This window comes from Motacilla alba, chromosome 14, assembly GCF_015832195.1.
Source record: "Motacilla alba alba isolate MOTALB_02 chromosome 14, Motacilla_alba_V1.0_pri, whole genome shotgun sequence".
NCBI lineage: Eukaryota > Metazoa > Chordata > Aves > Passeriformes > Motacillidae > Motacilla > Motacilla alba.
The window spans coordinates 8,816,797-8,835,860 of record NC_052029.1 but is presented as its reverse complement, the minus strand read 5'-3'; the positions used below and the strand labels follow the sequence as shown (position 1 = coordinate 8,835,860).

The 19,064-nt window shown below is 47.6% G+C and overlaps 1 protein-coding gene across 1 annotated transcript; it reads left to right on the top strand.

Annotated features, from left to right (window-relative positions):
* Positions 1 to 865: 865 nt before the first annotated feature.
* On the top strand, positions 866 to 18,427 carry GPR139 (G protein-coupled receptor 139). Its single transcript, XM_038151832.1, has 2 exons — positions 866 to 1,093; positions 13,951 to 18,427. The coding sequence occupies exons 1-2, from the start codon at positions 973 to 975 to the stop codon at positions 14,883 to 14,885; spliced, it is 1,056 nt and encodes a 351-aa protein (XP_038007760.1). The 5' UTR covers positions 866 to 972; the 3' UTR covers positions 14,886 to 18,427.
* The last annotated feature ends 637 nt before the right edge of the window (positions 18,428 to 19,064 follow it).

Genomic DNA, 19,064 nt, shown 5'->3' with positions numbered 1-19,064 from the left:
TGGACATATCAATGTACTCACACGGGACCAGCCCATCCAATAGCACAAAGGACAGGGCTCAATCACCCTAACGTAACAAGCCTAACTCTAATCCTTTATTAGTTATACCTGGGACTATGTACTGATGTACACAAGCATTAGGGAATGGGTGAAGAAGGTTTTAGAAATTCTGATTTTCCTTCAGCATTGTCCTGCGGGAGCTGTCCCCGGGGGCGTCCCTGCTGGTGCACGCCATGTGTCATCGCTGGAATACGGCAGTGTCCCCGCTGGAGCACGGCAGTGTCCCCGCTGGAGCCGGGCAGTGTCCCCGCCGGAGCACGGCTGTGTCCCCGCTAGAACAGGACTGTGTCCTCGCTGGAGCTGGGCAATGTTCCCGCGGGAGCACGGCAGTGTCCCCGCTGGAGCCGGGCAGTGTCCCCCTGGAGCACGGCCGTGTCTCCGCCGGAGCACGGCTGTGTCCCCGCTGGGCGCCCCGTCCTTGACCCCGCGGCACTGCAGGGAGAAGAGGGGGACAGTGCAACATTAACCCGGCTCTGCCTTGTGATGCCGCAGACACGATCGCCCATTGCCGGATGAGCCCGTGCCTCGGCAGGCGGTGCGAAGCACAGCCCAGGGCTGCAGCCCGGCACGCCGCTGCCAGCCCTCGCCTCTGCCCTTCTCCATTGACTCGCGCCCCAACTCGGAGGAAACCCCTTTCCCTGCCGCCCGCTGCGGGGCGAGCTCTCTGCCCGGCGGGAAGGCGGCGGCTCCCGGCGGCGGTCCCCGCTCGCAGCGGGGCTGGCGGGGGCGGCCCGAGGCGGGGGCCGGTCCCGCCCCGCCCCGCCCGGCCCGGCCCGGCCCCGCCGGCCGCCCGGGGGCCGCGCCATGTGCCGCCGCCCGCCGCGGGGCCGCGCCGCGCTCGCCGCCGCCGCCGAGCGTGCGAGGGGCGGCCCGTGCGGCGGAGCGAGCGCCGGCAGCGGGGACGGCGGGTCCATGGAGCACAACCACCTCCACCTCCACAACGGCTCGCTCCTGGCGCACCACCGCTATGGCTGCGGCTTGGGATACGCACCTGTCGTCTACTACAGCCTGCTGCTCTGCCTCGGGCTGCCGGGTGAGTGCCGCGGGACGGGCGAGGCTGCGGGGCCCCGGCAGCGCCCGCCGGAGCGGCTCCTGCCCGCTGTGCGGGGCGGGGCGGGCCGGGGCAGCGCCCGCCGTGTCCTCGGGATGCCCCGGGCTCCGCGTGCCCGGCGGGATGAGCGCGGGCGGTTCGGACGGCAGCATCCCCCGGAGAGCAGCATCTCCCGGACAGTAGCATCTCCCGGGCAGTAGCATCGTCTCCCGGGCGGCAGCATCATCTCCCGGGCGGCAGCATCATCTCCCCGCCCGGCGCGCTGCCGTCCCGGCGCTGCCTCCCTCGCCGGGGTTTGTCCCTGCCTGCCCTCGCCCTCTCCCCCGGCTTCGGGCATCCTGACTTTGAACTTGACATACAGAGTCAGCCTGTCGTGAAGTTTTCGCCATTGTCGTTTCGGCCACGCGAGTACCAGAGCGGTACCCAGACGGCCGGGTCCCCGCCGACCGCCTGCCCGGCCGGCAGTGAGCACAAGTGGAGCTGCCGAGTTTTTCTGCTGCAAATCCCCACCCGACTCCGTAGGGCAAGGCTGGCTTTAGGAAGGGACACGCCACCACCACGGAACTTGACTAGGGAAGGAGCACGCTGTCAGGAGCTTAGCATGCAGTTGTCATACTCATGAGCCTGTCCATGTGGCTGGTGGAGCAGGACAGGAGGTAGAAAGTCCAGTCTTGAGGTCGGTGTGCTGCAAAGGCAATGGCAATGCTGACACTGAGACCCCTGAATGCAGGTACAGGGCTCGGAAGAAAGTCCCAGCTGACAGGCACCAGTCTCCAGAGTGTATAATCCTGAGCAAAATCTCCTGCTCAAAAAGGGGACAAAGACATTATAGAGATGCTCAGAACAAGAAAAGCTAGAGACAGCATAAATAAGGAAGGAAAGGATGTCCCAAGCTTGGATGTGAGCACCTGTGAGGCAGCACTGCCAGCACACAGCCCCAGATGTGCAGATGCCACACGAGCGTCACATCGGCAGCACTGTCTGAGCCGAGACAGGCACTGAGCAGCTGCTTCCTTCCAGAGGGGGCTGCCTGGGGCTGCCAGTGAGATGCTCGGCACACAGGACCACCGATGGGAGCTGCTGTAGTCAGAGCTGCCATCCCAGCACAGCTTGGGTGGATAAACGACGTGTCTTGCTCACTGGCTTAACACCTCCAGCCTGAGAGTGGCTTAGAGTGATCCCAAGGACAGGCAGAATAAGTTGGGGGAAAGTTCCGATGCACCAAGGTGAATTGGTGTTTTAAGGGTGTGGTAAAGGAGAGTTTGGTTGTGTCTGTGCAGAGCTACACATTTTAAGTACCATGTGGAATGGCAAGCAGCAATGATAGGTAATTGTCTACAGTTTCTAAATGTTTGTTCGCCTCAATTCCTTCTTCAAGCAATTATTTCATAGTAAAATTTTTAATCAGACATGAAGAGAAGCCTGCCTCTGAGCAGCAAGCATGCAATTACCACTCTCTGTATGAATTGATGTGCTTTGTGTTGTTTTGGTTTGGGGTTTTTCCCCCCATTTCTGGCTTATAATTAAAATTTGCCAATTGGCTCATAGTTCAGAGAACTGGAAAGTTAAGTCCTGTATTTACCCACAGAGGATGCAGGGCACAGGCAGCTATCTGTGCTCCAAAACACTGATGAGTCTCAGCCCTGACCTGAAGAGACCCAGCCAGCAGGGATAGGAGGTAATTTCTTCTTTATTAATTTCTCAGGGGCTGTTTGGATGTCTATGTAATGACAGGCTCTGATTTCAACACCAGTCCCCTAGGAGCTGGGCAAGACCCTCTCAGGATTATCAGGTGAAGCAGTTGTCACGAAGAACTCTGTGGCTAAGCTTGCCTTTGTATGTTTCTGAAATGGGGAACAGTCTTGTGTGCACAGACAAGAAAAATAATTTAATGAACATTCTGCACATACTAGCACCAGCTCCCTGAGGATTCTGCATTGTGATTACAGACCTAACACTGTCATTCTAAGAACATGGTTAAAATCAGACATGATCCAAATTAGCAGTGGTCTCCTGCATTTCTCAAGGGATCAGGCATCAGTTGATTAGAGCAGTGGCACCAGTCCCAGTGCTTAACAGAAGTAGCCAAAGCATGTGGTGGTGCTGAGTTCGGTGGGCTTAGATCAGGTGTGGATGTGTCCAGAGCACATTGTCTGAGGACAGCATTGGCACTGACACCTGGACTCACTGCACATGTACAGTATGCTGAGTAAATGCACAGCGTGCTGAGTGCATGAGAAATTCAGTGAGACTGCCCAGAGATGACAACAAGCTGGATGTGCTTTGGGGAAGACTCACACAGCCAGGCTTCATTGGGGATGGGGTACAGGGTGACACCAGTGTTAAAAAGAGCTTTTCGTGTTTTAATTTGAAGCTGCTCTTCAGTTTTCTAACATTAGAAATTTGTAAAGTAGCAGACTTTATTGGCTGTTAGAAAAAGAGTCCTGAACTGCGTGGGATCTTAATTAGCTCAATGTGATGCCAAGAACTTAAGAGAAACCCAGTCTAGGATCTGTCCTGAAACACAGCACTAGTGCAGTGCTTTGCTGAAATGGAAAGAGTTAACTCCTTGCCACAAATCTTGGAGAAAGACTGAGGAGAAGAGAAGCCAGTTAACTGTTTCCACCTTTCCTGCTGTACTGTCTGAAGGAAATTTCACTAACTCAACAACTCCACGTTGAGGCCAAGCGCTGCCAGGCCTGGCTGTGTGTGCAGCAGAAGCATCCTCTGCCTCCTGCTCCTGGATAAACCAGGCACGTCAGCAGACCCTGCTCTCAGCAGTGGCTCCTTCTCCCTCTCTGTTCAACCAGGCACCAGAAAGCCTGTAAGAAGCAGAGAAAAGAGAGAGCAAAGTGAACTCCGTTCAGCCCTGCTCAGCACACAGAGGCAAGGGCCAGGCTGCACCCCCAGAGGCACCGCGGCACACTGACCCTGCACAGCTGTACTGCACCCGAGGTGCCTGCAGCTCTGCCAGGGGTCATCGAGCCTTCAGGCAGCTGGGCCAGGAGGCTGCTTCTTTTCCTTCTAAGCAGAGGCTGGTAAAACTGAGACAGTTTCCTGAAACTTGTTTTGAGTGCAGGTGTGCAAAAGTGCCCTGCAGGTACACGGTCCTGCTGCCAGGAGTGGGGTGTCTCAGGATAAGGCTGCAGGGAAACAGGAGAAAATGCCAGTGCAAGCACGAGGCAGAGGCACTGGAAGTGGGGTGCTCTCCCATTTAGAGGGGAAGGTTTTATGGAGCATTTATGGAGCTGTTCTGCAGCCCCTGCTCTGTTAACCCTATACTCTCCTTGTCTGTCAGAGAGTACCTCTGAAGCACCTGTAGTTAGCTGGGAGGCAAGAGAAGGGCTGGAAAAAGTCTTAACAGAAATGTTTCTTGCTTTAGTGAGAGAAAATGCTAGGGAAGGGATGGTGTTGAATGTGGAAGAGGAAATAAATTGCTCTGATTCAGTCCAAGAGGGGGCTGGTAAAGGTGAGAAAGCAAAGATCAACAGGTACCACTCTCAGTCAGTCCCTTTGTCAGTGAGAGCTGCACAAAGCATCTGCACCAAAGAGCTCCTTCTGTGGTGGGGCCACTGAACACAACCAAGAAGGTCAGGCATAGAAGCAGCACTGCTTGCTGCTGACACCTGGCTTTGACCTTGATTCCTGCTTCATTAGGAGGAGCAGCAGCAATGGAGTTGCCTTGCATGCAGTCGCTTTTCCATCAGGAGTACAGTGTGTTGCTGCTGAAAGGACAGAGCATCAGCATTTCCTAGATCAGGGTCTGGCCTGATCCAAGTTCCCAGGGCTCATCTCCTCCTGACAGTGTGAGAGTCAGAGTGAAATCTGGCTTTCTTAGCCAGTCCCAGTGGGATTGCTAGTTCCATTGGCTCCCCAGTCAGTTGCCTACCTGGGATGTGCCTTGGCTCTGGGGATCATTACATCACAATGACACAACGCACAGCACCTTTACAGCAGAAGGTGCTTTACAGCACCTTTGCTACCCCAGGGAAGTGCCACTCCAAACTTCAGGAGCCTGATCCACAGCTGCTTCTTCTATTTGTGCTTCAGGCTTTTGCAGTAGACCAGTCACACTGATCTAAATGTAGATTCAGGACTTCACAAGCTTGGGACAGCAGCCTGGACATGCTTGGATGCTCCCAGCTGGAAGGTGTGAACAGGTAGAGTTCATGTCAGACCTGCTGCTGAACAAGGTGACGTGGAGATGGGGACAACCTGGGTCATTGAAAGCCCAGCCAAGCACAGAGTGTGTTCACAGAGCTCCGTGCAGAGGGAGAGAAGCTGCAGTCCTGACCTGGAGGAACATGTCAGCTCAGCAGGGGTGCCTAACTGGTTTAACACTCTGTGAAGAGACAGATACATGCTATGGACCTTGCCCTAAGAGATGACAGATTGGCTGTCCTGGCACAGCAAGGCAGGTGCTTCCTAGGGTGTTGGATTGACACATGGGTGCACTGTGCCCGTGCAAACTGCACTATAGTCGTAGGCAAGCCGAAAAGATGGAGGCCTGATCCTTCTGGGGCCTTCTCTCCGTATAAAGTTTGGAATTAGGAGGCTGTCTGGGAGATGTGCATGCCTGGGTCACCGTCCTGGCAGGGCAGGTACTGTTGGTGGGCTGAGCACCCCTGAGATCAAGAGACCACCACCGTGCAGCAGCCCAGCTGTGTTCCCTGCACTCCTCGGCTGTGTGGGGGAGTGAGACTGGAGAGCATTGCTGTCCCTGTGCCACAGCAGGGACCCACTTGGTACCAGGAGCAGTAAGGGGGACAGGTAGCAGTGCTTGTTGGTGACTCACGTGGCGTGTAGAAGCAGTAAATACCAAAGCAGGCAGAGGTAGGTGTACACAGAGCACTGTACAAGTGTCTGATTTGTTTTGGATTCTTCCCATCTACTGCCTAGGATATTCTTCTGCAATCACAGTACAGGCTTCTGATTAGAGACCATTTCCAACACCTGGATAAATAGCCTTCCTCATAGCAGCACACCTGAAAAATGAAAGTGCTAAAGGAAGATCCGAAAATATGAGTGGGAGAGTTGTTACAATGTAGAGTTATGACCTTGAAAAAACAGCACTCTCCTGCTGCTGCTCATTAGTGAATAAGAACCAAACCCTTCTGAGACCTGATTGAACCACCCCTTTTACTCAAAGGCCATATATTCTCTGACTTAAAATCTGAATGGGACACAAGACCAGTACATTGCATCCTACTGAAAAGGGGACAAATAGGTTGCCAGAACTTTAGCTTGGCTATTGGAGCAACTGAAGGACACTACAGCTCATTTACAGTAGCAGTACTGGACAGAGGGGAACAAAACTGCTGCTAACATGCTTAAAATGAGTCATTTCCTAGTGTAAAATGAATGCTTGTTCTTTAGGAGAGAAAAACCATTATGAAAAGTGATAGATTCATTCTGTTCCTGTACAGAACTGGTGACAGCAAGGTGTGCAGATGGGAGTGATTTTGTTTGGTCAGTACATATGGAGCCTGTAGCTGCTAAAATCTTGCAGCCTGAAAGACAGCATGTGGCTGAATCCATGCTAATGCATGGATTGTGGAGAAGTTGATTGTACATTTCTGGATGCCACTAGACAGAGTGCACTTGCTAACTTTGGATTTCTTCTGCCACGTCAGTAGGAAGCAGCACTGTCAGGGCTGTAATGATAATGAGGTGCCATATTTGGGAGGCTCAGCAGACTATGAAGTGCACAACCTTGTATGGCAGGCTGCTAAAATGGATTGGAAAGGAAAAACTCCAAAGTACATTTTTCCTTGAAATGACAATGACACAAAAGAGAGAGCACAGCCAGTTTTCACGGTAGGTGGGTAATGCAGAGCCCCCAGTTGTTAAGAAGTCAAAACATTCAGAAGCACTAGGCAGTCTAATATCCTGCTGTTCTTCATCCTCCCCCTTACTTAGTTCTCTCCTCCTCATCCTCTTTCTGCTCCCTTCTTTGAAATGGGGGTGAATCAGCAGAAACAAGCCAGCAGAAGGCCTTTAACCACACACGTCACAATTCGGTGTGGGCAAACAAACAACACAGAGATGTCCTGCTGGAGTGTGTGCTCTGCTTTCACACGCCAAGGGCAAAGCAATTTCTGTTTCAGGTGGTTTTTTTGAGCCTAAAATCTCTTTTCTCATTAGCTTTGAGACACCAGAAAAGGAAATAAAGCCAAAATTCACTCCTTGAGCGCAGGAGGCCTTACACACAAATCAGTTTTCATTTTGCAGAATATGGATATGTACTTACAGATACTAAAACTCCATGTCTGGAGTGCCCTTGGTGCTGTTCTTGGGGTGACTTCATGGGAGAAGATGGTATCAGGTTGCCCCTCAGGACCCCAGTGTGGTTGTGCAGAGAGAATGAAGTGTAGGCAGCCAAGCAGGACCAGAATGAGCAGTACAGAAGATGACCAAAAAGAAATTTATCCCCCTATCCATGGAAGAAAAGAGAAGCTTGCCTGTTGTAACACTGAAATCTTCCCTTCTACCACCTGAAACAGAATCCCTGCAATGTACAGTCATTAATCCTCTCCATCTTTTCCATCATATGGAGTATTGCCTGCATGGACAGGTGCTCTAGAGGTTGCTTTGGGTCTCAAGACAAATCACCTGTCAGTCAGCTACATCAGACTAGGATATTTCTCACATATTTGTTCACTCCAAGTGTGTTTTCTTCAATGTCCTGACTAGCACACTGAAGAGTGATATATCTAGTGGGGATGCAGTATATTCTCCGTGGGGGAATAAAGCCAAACTGCAGTGGTTTTACAAAGTCTGTAATTTCCTGCATACTGTGTAAAATTGGCATAGTCTCTGAGAAAGCTTGGCCATGGGGTTTGCAAGCATGAGCTCCTATTGCATTACCTAATGCTTTAGGAAGACATAAAGACTGGTTTATTTTAGCAAAACCACAATCAAAGGTAAAATCCTCTTAATTATTCATGTTCAGTAAAGAATTCATGGCAATGTCCTTATGAAATCACATCCTCTCTCCATCCCAGTCATCCCATGAAACACCTTTGGCACCTGTCTCAGTGCTTTGGCATTTGGTATCAAAAGGGTAAAATGGTTTTGTCACCCTGGAGCTCGAGTTACTCAGCTTGAGACCCCTTACACTGCACCGACAGCCACATTTAGAAGCCACAGACACCTGCCAAATGAGACACCCAAATTGCCTTGAAAATCCCTGTCTGTCCAGATACATTGCATGAATAACCAAATTCCTTTTATGATTTCTGCATCATTTTGCAGATCACTTTTTCTGTTCCCAGCACCAGTTCCCATTAGAAAGCTGTACTGCTCTAGTAGCAAGATGCAAGGCTACACTTTGAGATGTGCATTTTAGACATTTTTATCCTTGTGTGGGTAAATAAGGCTTTGGAGTTCCAGGAGGAATGTCTGGGATTCGTTAGAGACTTTCTGCTCTGTCGGGCCATCTCAAGAAAGGTGGACAAGGAGGGTGAAGATGGCAAGAGGAGAACCAGAACCCTGTCACATTCACACACGTGTGGCCCCTGTGAGCCCAAACCAGACCTCCCCACATCCCAGCCCAGTGTTCCTTCTGGGCCATTCTCATACTGCAGAAATAGCCCCATTTTATACAGACTACTCCAGGAAAACTCCAGTGGCCTAGGAGAGCCAAAAGCAGCACAGTGTAATGACACCTTTCTGCCAGACAAGCTGCTGCACTCAGCCTCGGTGGCTGGCCAGGCTCAGAGGGAGCATCAGCCACTGGCAGCTCCGTGCCAGTGCTGTGTCTGTGCCCTCCAACAGTGAGGGAGTGCTTGTGCTGGATTGAAATCCTTCCCTGGCCTCTGTGACCCACTGATGGCTAGTGCCAGCTGCAGAGCAGAGTACCTCATTCACTGCATCCTTCCCCAGAGCCATCTCAGCTAATAAATGCTGTCAGTGAGAAAAATGGCCCCAGAGGCCAGATTTCATTGTCAGAGTGTGGCCTCTGGCACTGACTGTCTCATTCACTTGTGACTTGTAAGCACAAGGCCGTGCTGTGTTTTCCCTGGCAGTAGCTAACCCAGGCTCCTGCACATAGGAGGGAGTTTGGGCTGTCCTGGGCAGGAGCTTGGGCATCCTCTACCTCCAGGTTCTCTTCCACCCTCAGAACTGCCATGCTCTGTCCCTGCACATGGGATTTGCTAAGCACAAGCCACACGAGGGCCTTTATACAAGATGTGAAATCTCCAGTAGCAATCCTGCATTCGTGCCTGCCATAGTTTCCATAGTTTTATGATGCTGGTTTTGGGGTTTGTTTGTTTGTTTGTTTGTTTGTGGGGGGTTTTTTTGTTTGTTTGTTTGTTTTGGCATATATCCCCTCTCCATTCCCTGGGAGATGATGGCAGGCACTAGCAGAAGCTGACAGTTCTTTCCTCATGGGGTGCCTTGCTGTGTGCTGTTTGACAGCACTCAGACAGCCGAAGAACAAATAAATCCATTTATTTTCAAAAATCAATCCTCACAGGAACTCCCTGGGAAAGACAAAACTTGTATTGCACTAATTATATTCTCTAAAGTATCCCTTTATGCTTCACAACAGTTTAAGGAAGGAACTCAGGATATGATAATAAAAAAGAGGAACAAACTGAAGCACTGTTCAGTCTGTCCCCATCTGCTCTAGCGCTGAGTTTGATCTACATTGGTTGTAAGAGGAAAATGTGGACCTACCCTATCTTCTTTAAGGGCAAACAGCATCCAGAGGTCTTTTTAAAAGATCGCATGACCAGCTATAGCCAATATAGATCATTATAATGTATTTACATTGCCACAGCATTCTTGGGTTTGTTGTTGTTTTTTGTTGTTTTTTTTTTTTGTTAATAACTTCTGTTATGTAGCACCTTTGTCAGAAATCACCCATTGTCATCAGCTTCTCCAGAGAGCTCCCACACAAAATGAGGGCTGAATGCCATGCTCATCTCCAGTCTGGTAGCTATTGGTGAGCAGCTGTGTTAGGAACCTTGGTCAGATCTGCCTGCTGGACACAGTACCTGTTTACATTTGAATATTGCCTCCTAGCTTAGAGGAAACCATCTATTCCCATCAAGCCAGAACATCCCTTTTTCTCACAGCTTATTTTTAGCATATTGTACTTACATTCTTAGAGTTCTTAAATCTGAGAAGGAGGTGTTACTAACCTTTTTTTTTTTTGAAGCAACTTAAAATTTCCCATTTGTAAGCTGTCTCTCTGTGCCAGTCAGGTGACTACTGCTAAGCCTGCAGAGAAGTTTCACACATTACACAATAATTTGTGGTGATCCTAGCAACAACTGTGTTGGGTAAAAGATGTCCATTATATTCCATGACCTAATGTTTATCATGCTCAGTGAACAACACTCATGGCTCCTTCATGTAGGTAGTTTGTAAAGCTGAACTGCTGAACCACAGAACCACCTTGTTCCAATGCTGGGATGTGCTGCCTGTGTTGTAAAGGCCACTTGACTGCACAGGCTGCTGTGTACGTGCAAAGTGCTCTCAATTTAAAAAAACCAAAACAAACCCCACAAATACAGCCCAGAACTATGCCTATTTCTTCTTTAGACAGATACAATCACTCCTGCTTAAGCTCACATGCAGTGAAAATAGTGACTGAAAGGAGCTCTTCAAATCCCCTGCAAAGGCTGTGTTTAGACACTATTTGAGTGATGACTGTAGTCCATGAAATGAGAAGCTGGGGGCAAAACTGTGCCCTAGGGCACAGGCACTGCTTTAAGGCACAGAGGACTGCCCAGGCTCTGAAGCCAAGGCAGCACAGCTTTGGTATGGGAAGTAAACCCAAACCCATACAGGGACCAAAGTTACTCCTAAAGGAAGATCCCTCTCAGGCACAAAGGACCTCGGTGGCATGAATTTTGGTACTGCAGTTTGTACTCAGAAGCTGATAAGGTCAGGAGAGATGTCAAAGGAGGGATGTAGGTGTCCTGGGATGAAGCCTGGCTGAGTTAGACGCTTGCCTTAGAACCAGCCTGGAACAAAGGCATTTGGGTATGAGAGACCTTTGGGTGCTGTGTCTCAAATGTCTCATGTCCTCATGCCTGGAGGGAAAGAATTGAGACTGCCATTTTGTACAGTTGCTTCTAAATGTGCCAGCAGCACCTCAAGGCTTCAGCCAGCTAGTCCCCAATCAAGCCCTGGTTCTCAAACAGATATTTATGAATTCAGAATACTGCACTGCAGCAAGTGATGCTGGCATAAATTCCCATCTGTCATCCCCTAATCATCTCCCAGCACAGTGATCAATCTCTTTCAAATTCAAATTATCTTAACCACTTAGTATCTAGAAAATACACTGCAAGAAATGGCCAGTGTACCATCCAGGACAATTTAGGGGTGCTGACCTATCCAGCAGCTGTATGTAGCTCCACCTACATTACAGGAGAGACAAATATATCTCCATCATCATCATCATCATCATCATCATCATCATCATCATCATCATCATCATCATCATCATCTCTGCCATAGTTCTCATCACAGACTACCATGCTAGCGCAAGACTTAGTGTCAGCAAGGTTAAAATATGGTTACAAATACTCTTTTATCACCTCTCACCCCCAGTGGGTAATTTTTGCCCACAGGAGAGCAGGACACTGAGGAGACACTCAGGAGTTACTGGGAGACTGGCACAAGCACACGCTGGTCACAGAGTGGTGTGCCCAGCCACTTCCCATTTTACTGAGCTTTAGATACTGTTGGAGGACACACCAAGGACCAACTTAACAGTGGCTAAGAAATGGATGAAGGACTGAGGAATCCATAGCTCAGCTACACTTTCCCTGAAGTTTGCAGCAGAAAAAATACTCACAGACCTGTGCTAAGACACTGGCATACTGGCAACTTTCTGCTGCACCCCAGAATGTCCCTGTTTTCACAGAGTAAATGGTGTTACTATATTTCATATCATCCAGCAAGAAAAAAAGCTGTAATGTGATCCCAGGGAAAGCATTTCCAGTACAAGATACAGTAACCCTTGCAGAAAAAAAATGGGTAGATCTCGTGTGTACTTTGTCAGATCAATTTTCTAATCTGCCTCACCAAGCAAGGCTCGCTGGCCTTAGATAAATAATTTGCATTTCAGCACACTGCTGTGGCTGGAAATCCTGAGAGGCAGGGGCAAAGGGTACAAGGGACTGCTCATAAATCTGCTCCTGTAGCAAAACAGAGTGGGGTTAGAAGCAAGCAGCAGGACCCCTGCAACAGATAGAAAGTATGATGAGCAGGGCTGCTGTACCTGCACACAGCATGGCTTCAGCATCCCTGCAGGAGCTGCTCTGGCAGTCAGGCCAGAGTTACCAGCAGGGATCAGTGCCTTCAGACATCCCCCTTGCTGCTCACTGGCTCCAGCTGCTGGGACTGGAATGAGTCAAATCCAGAGGATTTAAAGAGAAGATGCACCCCATGGGTCACATCCAATATCTGTGAAGCTGAGCCAGTCAGCCTGGCTGGCCAAAACCAGCAGTGGCTGCAGAGCCATGATGAACACTCCAGCTCGAGGATTTCCTTGACAGTACATCACTCACTGCATCTCCAGGGCTCATCAGCAGGCACAGCAGAGGCATTTCCAAGCAAGGAAGTGAAAAATGACACAGCAGTTCTGGCTGTATCACCTCTTGTCTCCCACGTCTGCACTGAGCTGAAATCAATGCAGTTGCATTCACGTTAATGGAGGACAGAATTGGGAAAATTCCCCTGAAGGCAGTTTGAGACAGTACCATTGGAAAGATCGTGCTTCTTCTTCTTCTTCTTCTTCTTCTTCTTCTTTTTTTTAATATAGGAAAAGAGTCAGTTGATTGTCATGTTTGGTCTAGGTTTTTTTTTCCAAGATACAAAATTAATACATTCAGTTAACACAAAAATAGGTGAGGGATGTTAGTCAAGATCCTTCACTGTGCTGCAGTTCATTTCCCTGGTGGCAGAAATCTGTTCCCAGACAGCAGGCTTTGAAGGCATTCATGAAGGAGGAAGTTTTTTCAGTGCCAAGTAAAACAGTTTTTAAAAAAACAAGCATTTTCAGTTGTAGGACATGTCCTAGGCTGTCATTACCTTTATGTTACCAACTTTCTTTTTCTCTGGTTTAAAGGAATCTTTAAATTATTGTTGATTTGTTTTGGGAAATCCATCAAAGCTGGCAGAAATGTTTGAGGCACTGAATGCCCAGAAGAGGTGATTTACAGAACTTGGGAAAGTATCAACTACAAGCATTTGGCAGTCACTTGTACAGTAAACCAGATCTCTGATTTTTAAGCACTTCTTCAAGTATTCTAGCCAAGTGATACCAGCCTCTGATGGGAACAATCTTGTCTGTCTCATTCTAGCCAAACTGATAGTAGGATTAATAGGAATTTTTTTTTCCAATTGAAGACTACACAGTAAGTTCTAGTAAACAAGAGGAAGTAGTTAAAATTTGGCTACACCTTAGTGCTCCAGCAAATCTCTCAAGTACTACAAGGGCTGCTTATATTCTATATAAATGTAAACTACCCTTCTCATTCATCCCTTGTTATATGAAAAAGTGAAAAAAGCAAGGTTGGAAAGAAGAATAAATGTGTGAGTGAGCTTTTTTTCTCCTGCTACCATTCCCTTTGTGTGCTCAGACAGGAGTCCCAGCACCCCCTTGCTCAGGGGGTAGATTTCAGATGAGAGCAGGGCCACATGCTCCTGTCATTGCAACAGCTTCTCTGAGAGACCCCACTGGGGTGTTTTCCTTTTGGTTTCTTGAACTTTATTAAGGTGGTCATGTTGCCAAGTGCTTGAACAATTTCAAGGAAGTGCTCAGAAAAGCTGATGTTACATCTTAATAGCCTAACTCTGTGTTTCTTTCTCCACAGCAAACATCTTGACAGTCATCATCCTCTCCCAGCTTGTAGCTCGCAGGCAGAAGTCCTCCTATAATTACCTTCTAGCTCTAGCTGCTGCTGACATCCTGGTTCTCTTCTTCATCGTCTTTGTTGACTTCCTCATGGAAGACTTCATCTTAAACAAACAGATGCCTCAGGTACTGGACAAAATAATCGAGGTTCTGGAATTTTCTTCCATCCACACGTCGATTTGGATCACGGTGCCGCTGACCATCGACCGCTACATCGCCGTGTGCCACCCCCTCAAGTACCACACGGTCTCCTACCCTGCTCGTACTCGCAAGGTCATTGTCAGCGTCTACATCACCTGCTTCCTGACCAGCATCCCCTACTACTGGTGGCCCAACATTTGGATTGAAGACTACATCAGCACGTCCATGCACCACGTCCTCATCTGGGTCCACTGCTTCACCGTGTACTTGGTGCCCTGCTCCATCTTCTTCATCCTGAACTCCATCATTGTGTACAAGCTGCGGCGAAAGAGCAATTTCCGCCTGCGAGGGTACTCCACAGGGAAAACAACAGCCATTTTGTTTACTATAACTTCTATTTTTGCCATACTGTGGGCACCAAGAATAATCATGATACTGTATCACCTCTACGTGTCTCCTATAAACAACAGCTGGGTGGTCCATATTGTGTCGGACATCGCCAATATGCTGGCACTGCTGAACACTGCAATTAATTTCTTCCTCTACTGTTTTATTAGCAAAAGATTTCGCACAATGGCAGCTGCCACCTTGAAAGCCTTCTTTAAGTGTCAGAAGCAACCTGTGCAATTCTATACAAACCATAACTTTTCCATAACAAGCAGCCCTTGGATTTCCCCAGCCAACTCTCACTGCATCAAAATGCTTGTTTACCAGTATGATAAGAATGGGAAGCCTATAAAAATATCACCATGAAAAGGCCAAAAGTTGGAGTTTCCGGGTGCAAGTTCCTTTCAAGTGGTTACATCTTCAGGATGTAATTTTCTGAAATGGCTGTTTTGAAGAGAGGTCATTTGATTTCATTTCCCTGGGTGACCAGGGGCAGATCAGACTGTCGGGAGCAAACAGGAGCACTTGATTTTAGGAGCAAAAGTGAGAAGGCAAACACCTCCATCTCTTATATAGCATTTTGAATATGCTTCAGAGTTCAAGTCTTAGTGTTCAGTCACACTCAAACGTTTTGCATCCCAACACCAGTGCAATCCAAAGTCATCAGAAGGGCAAAGCCCCAGCAGTGTTGAAAACACAACCTTTTAAAACACCTTACTTGACCATCAGTTTGCTATCGAGAAAGTAAACAGATGCTTTTGTGTACTGTGGAAGGTGCCATTTCTGGAGTGTGCACTTGCCAAAAATGATGTGTCGATTCTGGCATGAAATGCCACCACGCAGAGTTGTGCTGTCAAGGCCTCCTTGCAGGAGGCAGCCTGTGAGACACAAATGGTGACAAGCCTGGTTTTGGCTCATTTGAACAAGGCTTGAGGACTGATACAGTACCTGTTGCAGCCTTGGCATGGAAAGCAATCCTGCAAGCTGCCAATATTTGCGTGTTTTAAGTTGTTATTTAAGAATGTGACTGAGACAGGGGAGCTCAAGGGAGGGAGGGATGTTTCTAGAGCCAAGAACAAAAGCTGCATCTTTCCCCATCTATTTCAGTCATGGTGTCAGTGTCTAAGGACTTCCAAGGGTGAAACCAACTCCTGCCTAAAGCAGAGCTCTCACCGAAGCTGCTCCTGTGAGCAGTGATCAAAGCCTTCAAGTTCCTTCTTAATCAATACAGATTCTCAGTTATCCCCCGTGTTCAGGCCTTTAGGGATTGACATACAAAAACCTCAATTTAAGATTTTCTCCTGATGGATGATGCCATTCTCTTGCAGATTTGCCATTTAGTTGTTTTTAAAAAAACCCAAAAAACTGTGAAAGAAATTCATTAAATACCCAACAGCAGTAAAAACATTGAAGCCTTAGTTTAAGCTGAGTTTAAGCTGATCTAAGTACTTCACTTATTTAGAGGAGGTTAGCTTCTCTCCCTTCACACTCAAAAATCAGCATCCCATCAATGCTGAGTGTAGAAAATAAGAGAGAAAATCTTTGTAGTAATTTCAGTAAGAGATTTACTGAAAATGCATTTCTTTTTATTTCTTCCCCTTTCAGATCTTGGCATGTGGTCTCTTGGAGCCACATGCCACAACCTCTTCATTCATTGGGCACTTACTAGAGCCTCACTGGTGTGAGGGCAGTGAAGGTGTGAGGTGAACACAAGCCCAGCGTGGTCAGTGCACACAGCAGACCCTCAGGAGCTGCAGTGTCAGTGCCCACAGCAGACCCTCAGGAGCTGCAGTGTCAGTGCACACAGCAGACCCTCAGGATCAGTGGTACCTTGGTGCTAAGGCTGTGTTTGTGCCTGTGCCCATCTCCAGTGCCAGCAGGGAGCTCGTGGTGCATCAGGAACCAACACAGAGGACCTCTGAGGAGGGATCCAGTCAGTCCTGCTGTGGTGGGATCAGAGGGCTGAAAACATCTCTCTAAAACACATGGATGGCTCAGCTTTGGTGCATATCCCCTAAGAAATGCCAAGTGAAGTCCTGCTGAGGACAAGAGCCTGGTTCCCTTGTGCCACAGAGGTTCGTGTTTGCACGATGCCTGGTACCACATCCTGCAAGAGCCAACCATCCCCACCCAGCACACCTGAGCTCTCCTTCCCCTGGTGAAGGAAGGGAACGGCAGCAGGAGGCCCGGGCCGTGGAGACCAGGCCCCAGCACAGCATTGGGGGGCTCTCCAGAGAGATCCGGGCTCGCTCAGGGCAGAGAGGGGATGCCCAGGGCCCTCCCAGTGGCAGAGCTGCTCAGCAATTCTCTGCAAGGTGCTGAGGCACCCCAGGGACCCCACAGGCCACAGCAAGGGCAGGGGCACGTCTGGGGAAATGGGGGCTGGGGGCAAAAGCTGACCCTTTCCAGCCTCACCCCCAAAGGGACGGTATCCATTTCCATGTCCCCAAAGAGAAATGAGGAGCTTCTCAGTCTGTTGGCTATTCATCCTTGTGATCGCAGAGCTTCACCCTTGCAATAATGAAGTGTAAAAGGGATGCCCAGCCTTGCTGTATTTGTCATGACAAGGTTAAAATTATTGCTCCCTTTATAGTGTTTTACAGAAAATCAGTTTTGCGGCCATCCTTCCTGCCCTTCTCTCAGAAACCTCCCCCTGGTCTTTGTCAGTTGATAGTAACCAAAGTTACCTTCTGGAAAAGGTACTGTACGTTTCATTTTGGAAAAACACTGTATTTATAACTTATTTTTATTCTACATTTGTTATGAGGAATGCTTGTCTGAGTTAAATGTGAATGAGTCTGAAGTGCAATATCTATATAGGTAAGTGGTTCATTTTTGAGAATGTATCTATTGAAAAAATACCTATTTATACAAGAAGTTCACTATTCTACTTAATATAATAGTAACCTTAAAGAAAATAGTGAATGTTTAGGGCTTTTATTTATTAAAAAAAATTCAATTAAGTGCATGGCATATGCTGCCATTCACATGCTGTGACTTATTAATTTTTGTAACATAATGTTTATCCTGCAAACTATCAGTGTCATCTGATTTTTTCTGTCCTGATAATGTATTTTTGTAAATTACCGTATTTAAAAACAAAAATCTTTCTGCGTATTTTTTTCCGTATGAAAAATAACGCATTCAGTTCTTGTAATTTATTTGGAAAAGCTCACAATCGTTTTCCATATCCTTTTAGGAATGACAAGGTGCAATTTTCATGTACAGTGGATTGATCATTTCTCTTCTGGTAATGTAGGGCTTTAAAAGCTTGCTTCCAAAGCCCTTTGAAGTTAAAGGGAAGGTTGCTGGTGGGTTTTGGGGTTGGTTTTTCCAATCCCCATCGTTTTAGGAGGGCTTTGGATCAAGCTGTATCTTGTTAGCAAACATTCAAAGCCTTCTTAGAGTCCAGTTTGGATAATAAAGCCTTGACTTTTTAGTCTGCCATATGGGAGCTGCTGTTGATAATACTTGCCTTATTTTTGGTTGTGTGAAGCATCTTGCAATGACTGTTGCTAACTAGCCATTGTCTTGCTGTATTATTTGTACCTCCTAATTTTCCAATAGAAAAACTCAACCACGCACATAGTCTCATTATTTAGGGAAAAAGTATCCTGGAGACAAAACCATCTTTGTTGTGGAGATGGTCTTTTGTACTCTAATTTATATTTCAAATATCTACAATTAGAAAAAATAAGCTGTGAATGGACAGTTTTACAATTACTTATAGGTATGCATTCTTGAAGACCACAGCTAGGAACAAAATACTTTTTAGATGAGTTGCTGGTATATAAAATTATGGGACCTATCACCTATTTAAATTGTGAATATTGATATTTTCATAAGTAGACAATATATTGTGTTTGACAAACTTGTTTGTATTATAATAAATTATGGTGCATAACTTAGTACTGTGTTTGGAGCTATTGTTTGCTTTATGGATTCTTATGATACACCTCTGATTTATAGATACTTATGATACACTACAAATAAGAGATAGAAAGTGGATTGGGCACTTCAGGAGACTGCACGGGGAAGAAACCCAACATTTTTTCAAATGAACATGACTAACACTGCATATTTCATACCCCCAGCAAATGTAAAACTATCTGGGATCAAGCTCCTTATTTCTCTGGAGAAGTAAAAGGACATCAAAAGGACAAAAATACTAAAACTAAGCAGAGAATAGAAAATTTCAAGAGATCAGAAGAGATCAAGAGACCAGAGAATGTCTTAGGGATCAAACACTGAAGGGTTAAGCACACTGAGAGGACCATGCAGGCAGTGCTTGTCAGATTTCCCTGCTGTAAAAGGCTTGGGAACAGGTTTTAAAATACAGCTTCAAAGAGACAAATGAGGGGAAAGGGGCACTGTCAGACTTGACGGAGCTTATCAGAGTTGTTCCTTAAGGAAGGAGCCTGGGCTTTGCCTGTCTTGATACTTTCATTAACAGCTGTGGCATGAGAAGTACTGATGAAGTGTACAGGTTATAAAAATGGAATTATACTGCTGGCAGAGGACTGAAGGGCAGGTATTCATGTAAGA